At 35.0% G+C, this 17,519-nt stretch overlaps 1 protein-coding gene across 1 annotated transcript in view; it reads right to left on the reverse strand.

The window, feature by feature from the left end:
- chmp2ba (charged multivesicular body protein 2Ba) overlaps positions 1-17,519 on the reverse strand; it is an 88,011-nt gene that overhangs the window by 14,666 nt on the left and 55,826 nt on the right. Inside the window, exon 3 of the mRNA XM_039744984.1 lies at positions 13,901-14,095. Within this exon, the coding sequence (XP_039600918.1) occupies positions 13,901-14,095 (195 nt within the window). The remainder of the gene's footprint in view (positions 1-13,900; positions 14,096-17,519) is intronic.

Here is a 17,519-nt window from a genome sequence, read left to right on the forward strand (position 1 = left end):
TAAATGGCTCTGACCTTCTTCAATATATCGTGCACTGTCAAGATCTGCTGTGTCTTTGCCACAGTGCTCCATTTCTGAATGCATATAATTTAAATAGTGTAGATCTTGTTAAACTAGCCAATTTGAGATTAGGTGTAATTTTCCTCTGAACATGCTAAACATGTCAATAAAATTTAATGTTGTCCCTGAAGATCAATGTTCAGCTCAAAAAGCAGTCAGGTGTAAGTGGAATGATAATGCCAGAAGCCACGAGTCATCCTCTAACTGAGGATAGGCATGATGTTAAGCAACTTGAAAATCTCCATTATTTCATAGAACAGTTCTGCAGACCTTACCAGAAATTTACCTCTAAGCAGAAATTAACCTCAGATGAGCTACTGTCCTAGTGTGAAGGACCCCACTGCCCTCTCTACAGAGCATCTACAACTGCAGAGTCCGCAGGAGAACTGCCTTGATCCTGAGGGACCCCATCCACCCCCAACATGAACTGCTCACACTTCTACCGTCAGGCAGCAGGTACAGAAGTATGAAATGCAGGACTTCCAGGCTAAAGAACGCTCTCTTTCCCAAGGCTTTAGATTCCTAAATAACTGACTGGAGTTTAACACCATGGTTTACCTCATTCTGTCTACCTCACACAACTGTATTTGATTTGTCCATGACACACCTACCTGCACATTACACTTTATATTTCTATTCTGTTTTTATACTTTATGTTGCCACTGTTACTTATTATCTATCTGCTACTTATTATTAATGTTTATTTATTTATTTTTTTTTTATTTATTTATTTATTAATTTTATTACAATCAATACATAGCAATCAAGTTTTACAAAAAAAAATTATGCTAAGAACAGATCGATCCCCACCCTTGAGAGAGAGAGCAAGCCAAACGTGTAAAATTTAAGGCTTTTAAAAATACCTAAATCAACAAATTCTCTGTGCTTTATAAAATCATTTCAAAATATTACTGATTAGATCCTGCCATGTTTTGAAAAAAGTCTGCACAGATCCTCTAACTGAGTATTTGATTTTTTCCAATTTTAAATAATATAACACATCAGTTTCCCACTGACTTAAAAGAGGAGAGTTTGGGTTCTTCCAGTTTATCAGAATAAGTCTGCGTGCCAACAGTGTAGTGAATGCAATCACAGTTTGTTTGTCTTTCTCCACTTTAAGACCCTCTGGAAGAACCCCAAACACAGCTGTTAATGGGTTAGGAGGGATTGTGAGTCCAAGACTGTCTGAGAGGTAATTAAAAATTTTTGTCCAGAATAATGTTAATTTGGAGCAGGCCCAGAACATGTGACCTAGTGAGGCTGGGGCTTGGTTGCAACGTTCGCAGGTTGGATCATGCCCTGGAAACATTTTGGAGAGTTTTAGTGAGACAGATGTGCTCGATATATAATTTTGAGTTGTATAATTGTATGCTTTGCATATGGAGCTTGAGTGAATTCTCTGCATTGCTACTTTCCACTCCTTTTCTGATATATTAATTGAGAGGTCATTTTCCCAGTGTCCTCTTGGATCTTTGAAAGGAAGGGATTGTAAAAGGATTTTATATATTGTAGAGATGGAGTCTAACTCCTTGAAATTGAGCAATAATTTTTCCAGCGTGGATGAGGGTGCAAGATGAGGAAAATCTGGAAGGTTCTGTTTAACAAAGTTCCTGATTTGAAGATAGTGAAAGAAATTTGTAGCTGGAATGTTAAATTTGGAATGTAATTGTTCATAGGATGCAAAGGCGTTGTCTATATAAAGATCTCTAAGCAAGTTAATTCCAAATTTTTCCAGATATTAAAACTGCATATGTTTGTGAGGGTTGAAAGAGGTGGTTCTTTTGCAGGGTGCCACAGAAAGAAGCTTCTCCGTCTTAAAATGCTTTCTACATTGGTTCCAGATTCTAAGTGAGTGGAGCACAATTGGGTTATTAGTGTATTGCCGATAGCGTGTGTTTATTGGAGCACAAAGCAAGGAATACAAAGAAGTACTGCAGGATTTTACTTCTATTGCGGTCCATGCCTGTGTATGTTCTTCTATTTGTGTCCAGGTTCTTATCGACTGTATATTTGCCCCAGTAATAAAACTGGAAGTTAGGTAGAGCCATGCCGCCTTCTGCCTTTTGTCTTTGTAGGGTCGCTCTTTTGATGCGTGGATGTTTAGAATTCCAAATAAATGAGGTTATTGTTGAATCTAATTGCTTAAAGAACGATTTATTAATGTATATTGGTATGTTTTGAAATAAAAAGGAGCTTAGGAAGAATATTCATCTTAACAGTGTTAATTCTTCCAGCTAGTGTGAGATGAAGGGTTGACCATCTATGCAAGTCTTGTTTAATTTTTTCCATACAGGCACGAAATTTTGTTGATAAAGAGCTTTATGTTTACTTGTGATGTTTACCCCGAGGTATTTAAACTGTTTTGCAATGATAAAAGGAAGGGTGTCTAATCTAATATTATATGCTTGAATTCACGGAAAGAGTACACTTTTATTCAGATTAATTCTGAGACCAGAGAGCTTTTGAAATTCTGTGAGTGCTGCTAAGACTGCAGGCACAGAATTTTCTGGGTCCGATATATACAGTACCATGTCATCTGCATATAATGAGATTTTCTGTTCCAGTCCTTCTCTGCTAATCCCCTTTATCTGATCAGTATTTCGACAATGTATTGCCAGTGGTTCAATGGCAATTGCAAACAGCAGTGGTGACAAAGGGCATCCTTGTCTTGTGCCACGTTCTAGTTTAAAGTAGTCTGAGCAAATGTTATTGATGCAAACTGAAGCTTCTGGGTTAGTATACAGTAATTTAATCCATGCACAAATGTTGGGCCAAACCCAAACTTCTCCAAAATAGTAAAAGGTATTTCCATTCAATCATGTCGAATGCTTTTCTGCATCCAATGATAATAATATTTCTGGGGTGTTTGATTTAGTTGGTGAGTATATTACATTAAACAGGCGTCGAAGATTTGAAGATAAGTGTCGGCCCCTAATAAATCCAGTTTGGTCTTGTGATATTATTGAGGGAGCACTTTCTCCATCCTTCTAGCTATGATTTTAGAGAGTATTTTAACGTCGTTATTCAGAAGTGAAATTGGTCTGTATGATGCACATTGTAATAAGTCCTTATTTTGTTTTGGAAAGACAGTGATTAGTGCTTGGCGAAAGGTTTGTGGAAGAGATTGGTTATCTCTGGCTTCTGTAAATGTTGCTAATAGGAGGGAGCTAGCTGAGCGGAGAATTTCTTGTAAAACTCTGCAGGGTAGCCATCAGGGCCTGCTGCTTTTCCACCTTGGAGTGACTTTATAGCATCCAGTAATTCTGATAATGACAGAGGTTTATCGAGCTCCTCCACACTAATAGCGTCAATTTGTGGTATCTGTAATTTATCCAGAAATGCATTAGATTGTATATTGTCTTCTTTAAACTCAGTAGTATATAGGGATTTATAGTAGTCTCTAAAAGTGTACATTATATTTTTGTGTTCGATGATTTTATCTCCATTCGTGTTAGTAATTACGAGATTGCGTTGCACTTCTTGCTTGTGAATTTGTTGCGCTAAAAGCTTATTAGCTTTCTCTCCATGTTCATAATAATGATGTCTGGATTTGTAAATTAGTTGTTCGGTTTCTTTAGTTGTCAAGAGGTTTAATTCTGAATGTAGAGCCTGCCTCCTCTTATGTAGAGTCTCGCTTGGTAGTCTGGCATGTTCTTCATCTATTTTAGTAATTTCGCTTTTTATCTCTGCTACTTTCTTAGCGGATTTATTTCTGTGGGAAAGATATGAGATAATCTGTCCTCTTAAGAAGGCCTTAAGAGTTTCCCAGAGTATTCCTGCAGAGATCTCAGGGGATGTATTTGTCTCTAGAAAGAATTCAATTTGTTTGGATATAAATTCAGTACAATTCTCGTCAGCTAATAGAAGCGGATTGAGGCGCCATCTGCGGGTGAGTGTATGGGGCTTAGTAATTTCAGCTCCAAGATCATCGGAGCATGGTCTGAAATAACAATAGCATCGTATTTACAAGATTTAATCTTAGGCAAGAAGTTATTATCTATAAAGAAGTAATCAATCCTTGAGTAGCAATGATGTACTGGTGAGTAGAAAGAATATGTTCTTGAATTTGGGTTTAAAACCTCCAGGGATCTGATAAGTTGTGATCAGTTATAAACTTTGTAATTATCTTTGCGGTGTTAGTTGCGTTCCCCTGTGGAGGAAGTCTTATCTAAAAGTGGATTTAGAACACAATTAAAGTCCCCAGCCATTATAAGTTTATGAGTGTTCAGATTGGGAATGGATGCAAATAAATTTTGTATAAATTCCTTATCATCAACATTAGGTGCATAAACATTTATCAAAATCATTTTACAGTTAGATAAGTCTCCCATGACCATCACATATCTCCCTTCAGGATCCAATACTACATCTGATGCTACAAATGGTACTGTTCTATGTATGAGAATTCCCACCCCTCTAGTTTTCTTTGTAAAACTAGAATGGAACATTTGGCCAGTCCAGTCTTTTGCAGCGGAACTGATCCTTACTTAGTAAGTGGGTTTCCTGTAAAAATACTATTTTAGCATTTAGACCTGTTAGGTGAGAAAGTACTTTCTTTCTCTTTAATTCGTGATTCAGGCCTTTAACATTCCAGCTTACGAAGTTAACTGTCCCATCATGGAGACACTGATTCTGAGTTTTTGGTGTCATATTATAGTCTTAACTGGAAGTGAAATAGTTTAGGTCTTAATTTCCTATTCCCCCAAGAGTTGTTGCCATGCAGCTTATTATTACGTTGATAGTTATAATTATAAAGATTGAGATGATAGATTAGATATAGATCAAGCCTGCTCTCTTTCTCTTCCCCTTAACCCCCACCCTCCCTTTTGCCTCCCCAGGTGAGGCTAAAACCCACTTCATGCAGTCCCAGTCCTCTGACATACCCAGAGACAGAGCACGTCCAAAGCACATCAAGCCCCCATGCAGTGGCGCTTTAAGGTTAAAAGATAGAGATATCTGTTACCAATATAGTCTTTAAAAGAGGAAAAAGAAAGAAAAGAATTTTGCACTTAATATATATATATATATATATATATATATATATATATATATATATATATATATATATATATATATATATATATATATATATATACATACATACATACATACAGTGGAGGAAATAATTATTTGACCCCTCACTGATTTTGTAAGTTTGTCCAATGACAAAGAAATGAAAAGTCTCAGAACAGTATCATTTCAATGGCAGGTTTATTTCAACAGTGGCAGATTACACATCAAAAGGAAAATCGAAAAAATAACTTTAAATAAAAGATAGAAATTGATTTGCATTTCATTGAGGGAAATAAGTTTTTGAACCCCTACCAACCATTAAGAGTTCTGGCTCCCACAGAGTGGTTAGACACTTCTACTCAATTAGTCACCCTCATTAAGGACACCTGTCTTAACTAGTCACCTGTATAAAAGACACCTGTCCACAGAATCAATCAATCAAGCAGACTCCAGACTCTACAACATGGGAAAGACCAAAGAGCTGTCCAAGGATGTCAGAGACAAATTGTAGACCTGCACAAGGCTGGAATGGGCTACAAAACCATTAGCAAGAAGCTGGGAGAGAAGGTGACAACTGTTGGTGCGATTGTTCGAAAATGGAAAGAGCACAAAATGACCATCAATCGACCTCGCTCTGGGGCTCCACGCAAGATCTCACCTCGTGGGGTGTCAATGGTTCTGAGAAAGGTGAAAAGAATCCTAGAACTACACGGGAGGAGTTAGTTAATGACCTCAAATTAGCAGGGACCACAGTCACCAAGAAAGCCATTGGAAACACATTACACCGCAATGGATTAAAATCCTGCAGGGCTCGCAAGGTCCCCCTGCTCAAGAAGGCACATGTGCAGGCCCGTCTGAAGTTTGCCAATGAACACCTGAATGATTCAGAGAGTGACTGGGAGAAGGTGCTGTGGTCTGATGAGACCAAAATAGAGCTCTTTGGCATTAACTCAACTCGCTGTGTTTGGAGGAAGAAAAATGCTGCCTATGACCCCAAAACACCGTCAAGCATGGGGGTGGAAACATTTTGCTTTGGGGTGTTTTTCTGCTAAGGGCACAGGACAACTTAATCGTATTAACGGGAAAATGGACGGAGCCATGTATCGTGAAATCCTGAGCGACAATCTCCTTCCCTCTGCCAGGAAACTGAAAATGGGTCGTGGATGGGTGTTCCAGCACGACAATGACCCAAAACATACAGCAAAGGCAACAAAGGAGTGTCTCAAGAAGAAGCACATTAAGGTCATGGAGTGGCCTAGTCAGTCTCCGGACCTTAATCCAATAGAAAACCTATGGAGGGAGCTCAAGCTCAGAGTAGCACAGAGACAGCCTCAAACCTTAGGGATTTAGAGATGATCTGCAAAGAGGAGTGGACCAACATTCCTGCTAAAATGTGCGCAAACTTGGTCATCAATTACAAGAAACGTTTGACCTCTGTGCTTGCAAACAAGGGTTTTTCCACTAAGTATTAAGTCTTTTTTTGTTAGAGGGTTCAAAAACTTATTTCCCTCAATGAAATGCAAATCAATTTCTATCTTTTATTTAAAGTTATTTTTCGATTTCCCTTTTGATGTGCAATCTGCCACTGTTGAAATAAACCTACCATTGAAATGATACTGTTCTGAGACTTTTCATTTCTTTGTCATTGGACAAACTTACAAAATCAGTGAGGGGTCAAATAATTATTTCCTCCACTGTATAATCTTCATCAATTTTAGTGCATTAAGATGATATCCCCAGATAATAAACCCAGGTGATGGTGTTAAAGATGTGTCCAAAACAAGCATAACAAGTCTTAATGCAGTAATAGCAATAACAGCAAACCAAGGGTATGATATTGAACAGTCTCATTTAGGGTACACATAAAATAATTAGAAAAAAAAAAAAAAAAGGAGGAAAACGTAATTAAGCACAATAAAACACAAACATTTAGCGCCCTAGTAATACTAAGTAATGATAAGTAATAAGTAAGTAATAATAATATAAGAATATGAGAATATATGCTGATAAAAAAACCCGTATTTTAAAAACAAATAGATCAGACAGTAGATTATTAATCCTAGCTTTATCATTTACCGCCATGACTCACAATTATGTATCAGAATAGTCCCGGGATCAGCTTTCTTAACTCATTTTCATTAATGTTTATTTTTATACGTTGGTTTTGTCATTTGGTGTGGACAGCAATGAAAGAATTTCATTGTACAGGGAAAAGTGCTTCCTTACTGTGCACATGAAAATAAACTTTGAACTTGAACCTGAAGCAACAAAGCTGCGTGGTCTGTGTTTTTCTTCATGTGTTATACACAAACAAATTAAGAATATGACCTTCACTGCAATGTTCATTATGTGTTTTATAGCTACATTTTTTCATACAGTGCTTACTGAAGAATTCTGCAATGATAACGGATTTCAAAGTGCAAAGAACTCCTATTGGTGTCCCAGTAGTTGCAACTGAAACAAGCTTAAAAACTGGCAGCTTGGTGTTTACAAACTCCAAACAAGCTTGAAAACTATCATTGCTTTGCGTTCCCATTCACAGACAAAATGGAGAAGTTCCTTTTTGTGCTCAAGTCTTCAAACACCATACTAATAAAAATACACATCCATGCCATCTCAATCATATTGGTTAATTTATGAAATTGCAGTTCGGTCTTTAATCCTCAAAGGCTACTATCATAGGTTCGCATCATCTTGTTACTGTATCCCTTAACAAATGAATGTCCATGATGGAAGATGCAATGCTTTTTGTTTTTGTAATCTGCATGCAGCAAATCAGGACCTCAACAAACCTCTCCATTGCTGAATGAATTTTTGTGTTTAACAATGATGTCGCTCACATAGAACAATGAAATGGTTGTTTCTTTCCCACTTGTATTAGCACTGGCCTCAAAAACTTACTGCTGTGCTATTATATGAGATCTTAACCTTTCAGCTTTTCTTTTTTGTAACTTATTTTAGCAGGGAAAAAGCAATATCAAAATCTAGGATGGCAGCCATGGTAATTTGGTATTCCATCTTTTTGCATTAAATTCATTATCAACATGCAAAGTCATACAACATATACATGGGACGAGGTTCTGAATATCAGTTACGTTGTGCCACTTGATGTGACTCCAGATATTATTATATGGATCTTGCAACTTTGCAGAACAGAGGTGTTCATGCAGCTAAACAAGCAGCCTGACTGTAAAGAACCAGAAACCAAAGAGTTGATTTCCTGGTTCGATTCAAGAAGCGAGAACTCTGGCAACCACTGCTTGGAATATGTCTATCTAACGTGAGCTTTCTGGAAAACAAGAACTATGTACTGCAGCTGTTAATACATACTAAAACAGACTTTTCTTTATTATCTGCTCTGTGCTTCACTGAAAAATGTCTGAATGACTCTACTCCCTACTCTGCATTGGATTTACCACACTTCATGTTGTACCATATGGACCACGTTGCAGCACTTTGCAACAAAATAAAGCTGGAATGTACAGTATTTCTACATTAATCAAGTGGTGTAATGATGTGACAGTTATTTTAAATCATGCTCTCTCAATCAAGAATTGCTTATTATAAACTGTTAGCCATTTTATTTACCAAACATGTTCTCCTCAGTGAGTTCAGCCAGTGCTTACATTTGCCCACACACTAATGCTCATTAAGTGAAGTGGTAACTTGGTGACATAACCACCGATATTGAAAAAGACAACCCGGACTCTCAGATCATTATTTTGGGTGATTTTTAACCATGTCAGTTTTAACCAGGTCCTTCCTAAATATCAAAAACAAATAAAATGCCCTACCAGAGATTAAACTATTCTAGGATCGCCGCTATGCATTAAGAATACTTATTGTGCCTTCTCCCATGCCCTCCTTGGCAATTCTGACTATTCTATGATTCACCTTATTCCTACTTATAAAGAAAAGCTGAAAACTGTAAAGCCAGTCAAAAGAACAGTTAAAAATTAGACCAGCAAGTTAACAGAGGAGCTTTAGGCCTGCTTTGCCTATACAGACTAGTGTGCCTTCAAAACTACCACATCCAGCTTAATAATAATAAAATACATTTTATTTATATAGCGCCTTTCCCATGCTCAAGGCATTTACAGAATATAAGAAAGAACGGCAGGGTATACAGTATATAGCATTGTACAAACCAAATAAATAAAGAAAGAAGATTAAGACAGTAAATTCAGAGAAAAGCCTAACAGAAAACATAATTGATGGTCTAGCACACACACACACACACAGGTTACATGAGCATCTTGACAGAGAGGTAAACTGAGAACTAAAATCCTTCCTGAACAGATGAGTTTTGAGTTGTTTTTTAAAACAATTCATGGAGTTAGTTGATCTAATTAATTTCAATAGGTCATTCTAGAGTCTGGGCGCTAAACAGCTGAAGGCCCTGTCAGCCATGGAGTGAATATTAGTGTGGGGCACAACAAGATTGCCAGAATCAGAGGACCTTATTGGGTGAGCAGGCACATAGTGATGGAGAAGGAACAATTCACTGCAAATAAAAGCACATCAGTCTGGACAGGCCTTAAATAGATTACTAACTACAAGAAACTAACATCAAACAGATCTACTAATCTCAATCTCATTAATCAGTTAAATCAGTTTTATGGTCACCTTGGAAGACAATGACATAAATCTACTTGATAGTCTCACTGTTTCTACTCCTCTCCTCCAATCATCAGTACAAGACATCTGCAGCTTATTCCAAAAGCAAAATATTAAAACAAAGCAAAGTGCAGGCCAATTATCTACAGCATTTTCAACCAATCTATGGATCTGTGCATTGTTCCTGCCTGCTTCAAGACCTTCCCCATTATTCCAGTAGCAAAACAATCAAAAGGTTACAGGCCTTAATAACTACAGACTAGTAACTTTAAGCTCTGAGGTAATAAAGACCTTTGAACGCCTTATTATGAATTACCTCAAGCATAGTTCCTGGACACATTTCAGTTTGCATACAGAGCCAACCGGTCTGTGGATGATGCAGTGAATTTAGCTCTGAGCTTTATTTACCAACATCTTGATAAGCCAGAGACACATGTGAGGATCTTGTTTGTGAACTTTAGCTCTGCTTTCAATACAATCATCCTAGAGTTCCTAAATAAGAAATACACAGTTCAACCTTCCCAGTTCAATCTACCATTGTATTAGACTATCTTACAGACTGGAAACAGTATGTGCATATACATGTCTGACCCATTAACCCTTAGTACTGGTGCACCGCTGGGATGTGTCTTTTCTCCAGTAATTTTCTCACTATATACAGTACAAATTGACTGTACCTCTGGCGATTTGTCTGTCAAACTTTTTAAATTTGCAGATAACCTCACAATAACAGGCTTTATTTCAACCAAAGATGAGTCCATATGCAGACAAGAAGCAGAAAATATGACATTGTGGTGCTCCCAAAATTATTTCTGCTTTGAGTAGTGAGAAAAGCGCTATATAAATGCAAAGAATTGTTTTTATTCATTTTTGCTTAAACAATAGAACTATCAATAGCCAAACTGTTGCTGAATTTGTTATTGATGGTCTGTTTCACTGCATTTGCAATGAAGTGAATGTAAGTTCTACAATTGAGTAACTTAGGTAGAGTTAAAGCTCCATTAACTAGTAAGCACGGAATAATGACACACATAATAACAGCAGCTAATTGCATTCCAGCAAAAACTGAAGTGAGACTGAAGTTTTTTTTATTTAAAACTAGAACAAGTAGATAATAGAGGACATATTTTTTCATAATAAATAATTTATTGTCCAATCACTAGAATTACCTTCCAAGTACAAGGAATCACTAATTTAAAAAAGTCAGCAAAAAGATAAATACATCACTAGTGCAACTTATTGTGAAGCAATACAAACTAAACTATTTTTCCAAAAACCCAAAGATGTCCCAGATTTCTTTTATTTTGGACAGCAGTGAATAAACAAGAAGAGTAAGTGACAGCAGCGGTTTCAGAATCTGTAGTTATAACTGCAAATAGTTTCAAGACTATGCATGAATGATAAGGGAGCTAATTTAATCATGTCTGTTCTTTTAAGGCACGAATAGCTACTAAAACCAATTAAGACCCTACTTCTAAAGGTGGGAATATAAAAAAAAATAAATAAAAAAAAATTAAATAACGGCGAAAAAAAAAGCTTATTCAACCCTTGAATATGAAAATGTATCTAATGAAATGAAGTTATTACATTACTTGTAAGTGAGACTTATTGCTTGTTTGAAAATTTTTAAATTTAAAAAACAATGTTATACTTTTTCTCCTTTCCTGCAACATTATACACTTTTTTTTTTTTTACTACGGCAGTTTAATAAAGCAATAGGTAATACAGTTATGTAATGTAAGACTTTTTAGACTTACATATTTGTTTGGTCCTCAGTTCAAGAATATTTTTTTTCGCTTGTATAAAGTTTGCCCATGATAACTTTGCTGAAAGAGATACTAATCAGGGGTGGGCAGATTCAGTCCTCGAGGGCCGCAGTGGCTACAGGTTTGTTTTTTTTCCCCCAACCCAATTGCTTAATAAGTAACACTTATTGCTCAAGTAACAACTTCTGCTTCACTTTAGTTGTCTCACGTGTTAAGATTTTGAACCCTTATTGCTTATTTTAGTCTTAAACAGCTGTAGCCTTGCTTTTTAATTGCTCCTTATTAGCAACAAGATGCAAATGATAAAAGAAACCAGCATTTCTCCATTTAGCTTGTATCCATTTCAAACTGTGTGAATTTATCATGCGCTATTGGGTTTAATTAAACACTTGGAAGGAAAGGGAAGAGAAAAAGTGAAGCACAGAGAATAACTAGTCTGTTTTAGATTTCAAATCATTTGGATGATTTCCTTAGAAAGGAAAAAAAATCTAGGATATGAGAATGACATAGCAGAGTTAAAGCACTAACAAGTCATGAAATTAAATTATTGACAAGGATTGGTTTTTAATTAAGCAACTGGATTGGAACAAAAACCTGCAACCGCTGCAGCCCTCCAGGACTGAATCTGCCCACCCGTGAACTAAGTTATGCTCATTTATTAAGTTTCTGGCCTAACATAACTTAATAAAAACACATTATTAAAAATATTGTTTGAAGTTCTGGAGAAACTGAAGCTTTAACTGCAGGAATGCCTGTAGTCGTTTTAACTTTTATCGATATATATATATTAAAAGATACATGCATGCTGAAAATTCCAAAGAAAGAAATCACTGTCTTTTAGCTATTGAGCATCCAAAGTTTACAATTACCTACAAAACAATAGTTAAAAAATTCCTTTGGTCTAAGCACAGTGTAAGATGCTCAAACTCTGAATTGAACCATCTCCAAATTTTTTAAATTCTTTTCTGTCTCAAAAGTTTCAATCAAATCAAGAAGGAAGACAAGGGAGACTGCACTTGTGGCAATCTCATATTGCTTTTTAATATAACTGAAGTAAATGTTTTGATTGGCCAATACAAATACCTTAGAGCATAAGTGTTGTCAGATATTTTGCTATCTATTGCACAATGGATGACTGATTATGCTTAAGTTTCTAACATTCCTTTGAGTTTCTGCTGCATGTCGCAGCCCTGTTACAGCTGGACATAACCTGGTCTGTTATGTAAATGTGCACTTGAAATGAATAAACTGAACAAAAAAAAAAAAAAAAAAAAGTATTTTAGATTCATCTTTCATTCCTGTACATTTTAAGTCCTGAAGTCTTCAAACTCTACACGTAATCTTTTCTATTTAGCAGATATAGCAAAGACAAATTTATTTTCATACTTGGAAAATCAAATATTCATCAAAAAAGTGATTTATTTTTTAGTAAAGCGACGTTTTCTCTTGTTTTGTACTTTTTAAAAAAAATTTAGATATGTTTATTATATGACGATCAATGTTATTTACACTCCAATATTCCTTTAATCAAAATACTTTTGAGTCACGAGAGTAGATGTTTGCAGGATTATTTTAAAAGGTGAAACTTTGCAAAGGATAATAACCAGAACAAATACAAACTGTGATGGCTCAAAACAGTTTTGAAATTGTTCTTACTTTATCTTTCAGTTATGTGGTTTCCATCCCCAATAATGTGATAGGAAACTTCAAACATTAAATTTGCATTCAACAAAACACAGTGAAAACAAAAATATAATAATAATAATTCTTTACATTTATATAGTACTTTTTTCACTACTCAAAGTGCTCTCTCTATGCAAGGATGACCTGGGACGTAAACCCATGATCTACTTACTACAAGGCAGCAGCACTACAATTATTAGGAAGAAATATAATTAATTAAGCCTTCACTGAATTGAAATAGTGTTAAAAAGGGCAGCAAGATAAAAACATGCAGGACAAAATGGCACAGTTATAAATGCACACATCTATCTAAAAATATTTGCCAGTAATCACACAACCAACTGCCTTTGTGATTTTACAGAGGCTAGCAAAATGAAGTAATCCAGGTGCTTCCTTACAAAGATGTACTGTTAATTTTAATAAAATGTAGAACAACATATATTTTCGCAGTCTTCTTTAAATACAGCTGTGATCACAAACTAACTCTCAGATAGGTAAAGCTTCAGCAACCAGTAATAAATAAGAGTAAGATTATCTATATAAGAAAGATTATAATTCAGATTGAATTAAATAAATAAAAAGGTATAAATCACAGTTATATCACTAACTTCTGCAATGACATGTTTAGTGAAGTTCAGATTGTGCTTTAATATGAATTTAATGTTACAGTGGATTAAAATAATAATGAATGGCTAAAAATGTCAGGAAAATTGAACAGATTTAATATTCAGTACAGTATGTTGTATATATTAGTTTCTCACCTTTGCAGTTGTAGACATGGCTCCCGCCATTTTCATTTGGGAGCTCATAACTTTAGTCTGAGTAGACATTGAGGTAACTTTGGAGCTCACAGCATAGGTTCTGTTTTTTTGTTTCCGGAGCTGGACAAGTTGTTTGGCTAGAATTTTGCATGCCTCCTTGTTGCCGGTTTTAGCCATTTTCTTAATTTCTAGCTCCTGTAAAAAAAAAAAAAAAACCTGATTAGTAACTTTAGAAACAAGGAAATGGAATGCAGACTGCATCTGTCACCTGTTAATAAAATATTGATTTAGTACACAGTATATTAAATACAAGAACATGAGAAGAATGTCACGTGAGAAGAGATTATTCAATTTGTCTTGGTTTTTAATTAAGATATATTCTTCAAAGCATTAACCTCAAAAGAATAAAAAAGTGTACAATAAAAGTAAACTGGATGTGGAAGAGTCTTGTTAGCAGCATAATCATAGGCTAAACCTAAGATGGAATATGTACCCTACAAATATGTAGAGTGTATCAAAGATGTTTCTAGATTATTATTATTATTCAACTACTGACTAGAAAGAAAAGCAGAAATTTACATCAGACAAATAAGAAAACTGAAAATATTTACCTTTAAAAACCTCAAAGCATTAAATTATTAATTAAGTAAACAGAAAAAACAAACAAAAAAAAAAAACAGAAAAGAGATTAAGGTAGTCAGAACAATTTAAGGCTTAAATAACTCAACATCAGAAATGCCACAGGTTTCTGTTTCTCTCTGAATCCGAGAAAACAGGTCAGAATAAAATATTGTCTTGATCATTTTTTGTAAAAATACTTAGAGACAAGCACCATAAAGAAGGAAACAATATTTATAGTGTGGTTTGTATGTATACTAAAGAACTTCTGTAGAGGACTACCAAAGAAATAGATATAGTAGGTAATAATAATAATAATAATAATAATACATAATAATGCACTTTATTTATATAGCACCATTCCCATGCTCAAGGCGTTTCACAGAGTCTTAGAAAAAAAACAGTAAGGGTATATGTAACATTGGATACAAATGTTTAAATGAATAGAATAAAACAGATAACAAAGCATTAAATAGAATGAAGGATAATAAACCAGAGTAAAGTACTAAATTCAATACTAAAAGAAAAACCTAACAACAACCTAATTTGTGATATAACAGACACACAAATTATCCTGAGCACCAGGACAGAGAAGTAAACTGAAAGAAAGGGCAGAAGGTTAAGTTAAATGCCATCCTAAATAGATGAGTTTTAAGTTGTTTTTTAAAAGAATGAATGGAGTCAGCTGATCTAATTAATTTCAGGATGTCATTCCAAAGTCCAGATGCTATGAAGCTGAAGGCCCTGTCACCCATAGAGTACAGGTTAGTGTGAGGATAAACAAGATTACCAGAATTGGAGGACCTTAGTAGGCGAACAGGAGCATAGTGATTTAGAAAGTCACTGATGTAGTCCCGTGCAAGGCCATTTAAAGCTTTGTAGGTTATTAACAGAATTTTATATTCAATCATGTAAGACACAGGGAGCCAGTGAAGGCGAAGCAGGATGGGTGTGATGTGCTCACTAATTCTGGTTCATGTAAGGACTCTTGCAGCAGAATTTTGAATCAACTGGAGCTGTGATATACTGTAAGATTAGAAGGGACACATGCCAGCAGAGAGTTACAATAACCAATGTGGGATGTGATCTCTGGTGACCACCAGAGATTCTTATGTCTCAAGGATTATATAGTATTGTTTTTTTATATCGTCAGTAATGGTACAGAAGCATACTAAATTTTGTAATCTGCTATACTTACTTAGCACTACAATAAAATTAGGAAAGTATGTAAAGATTATCATTTTCTCTGAAAATGGTAAAAAAACAAAACTGAAGATTCAGGCAAAAGCAAAATTGCTTAGAGGCTTTGGTAATCAATTTGTTAATGCTGTGTTTAAGCAGTAAATCAAAAATGTAATGTTAATAAATCTGTGTGTGGGTTATTATAAGAGAAGGATTAAGAGTGTCTGGGGGTATGGTAGGTGGCGACCACTTTTTCAAAGTAATTAGACAATTGTCTAGCAACAAGCACAAAAAGGACATTATATACAGGTGATATGATTAAGGATTTAGAATTTAAAGTGGATATAGTAAATTGATTTTTTTATGTCACACAATATCTATCTCTCCTAACTAGTAAAGAGAAGTTTGAAGAAAAATAATAATTACTATTGCAGATTTCAAATTGCATTATGTCATAATTTGTCTGGCAAAATTTCAGCATCTTCTGCTGTTAAGATCATTTTAGACTCAAAATATCTTAAGTAATATAAATGCTACATATGATTAAATAAGGATATTGTTTTTATGAAATAACTTTAACGGATACCTTTGGTGCTTCTAAAAATCTAGGTTTGGTCTTCAATTAATCTTAGAGGGGAAAGAAAAAACCCCACATAACATTAACATACTATAATACTTCTATTTTGACCACTGATCATTATGAGTTACTAAATGTATTACACAACATACATCCAAAAAACCCAGAAATAAAAAAGTACTACAAATCTATATGATGGAATTGAGTCAGTTCTACAAGCAATATGGACAGGTTTTCTTTTACTTTTATAACATAGAGAAATGACAAATGTATTTTCTAACTGAAGGCACACTTGGATCCTTTATTTCAGTGGGAGACTATTAGCAATCAGATACCAAATTTTTTAAAGTCCCCCAAGTGGACCATGTCTAACAGCAGCAGTTAAAAATATACAGAAGTAACAAAGTATCCTAGCAGCATAGCACAGGAGCAAATCCAAGCTGAAATGATAAGGTTGGATTTAAAGGAAGTTCACAAAGAATTAACTTGACAGATATTCAATCAAAAGACAAACAATCCAATGAGTATAACATATTTTATGCAGAAGGCCTAATTGTTCAAGGTTCCATTACATTTTAGGTGGATTACCACAATTGGCATTTGAAAGATATTTTAAAAATTTTGGTACAAAACATTACTAATCAGAGTCTTAATAAAAACATACTTTAATATTCTGAATCTGCTTATTCTGCTTATGGCTGCAAGGATCTCGAGTGTATACCAGCAGGAAACCAAGCCTGAACTGTGCAAGTTAATTGCAGGGCCAAGTGACAGTTTTTGACATTAATGCCATGCCAGTTTAGTTTCGCCCCTAAGACTAATTGTACAGTTATTGCTGGCATAATGGCTGAATATCATGTTTATATAAGAATCATTTAAGACTCTTCATCTTACACAACAAGTGCTAAAATATGTCTAATATCATCCAAGTGAACAAAAAAATTAAATATCTCTTACATAGAAAAAAAAAAACAGGGACTGCAACCTCTTCATTTAGCTACATAAGTTTCTGATCACAGCACAGCAACACCTAACCTCCTTATTTCATTTTTTTTATCTTAAATGACTCTTACAAGACAATCATTCGAATAAGCACATTATTCGCATTTGGGATTTTTTTCTTCTGCTTCATTTTACTTCTATATTATGTCAGCTTTTTCACACATACAAGAGACAAAGTGAATAAACAGACTATGTTATTCTATACAAACTATCTATGTAGTGTACAAAGTGCATTATTTT

This window comes from Polypterus senegalus, chromosome 2 (assembly GCF_016835505.1).
Source record: "Polypterus senegalus isolate Bchr_013 chromosome 2, ASM1683550v1, whole genome shotgun sequence".
NCBI classification, from domain to species: Eukaryota; Metazoa; Chordata; class Cladistia; order Polypteriformes; family Polypteridae; genus Polypterus; species Polypterus senegalus.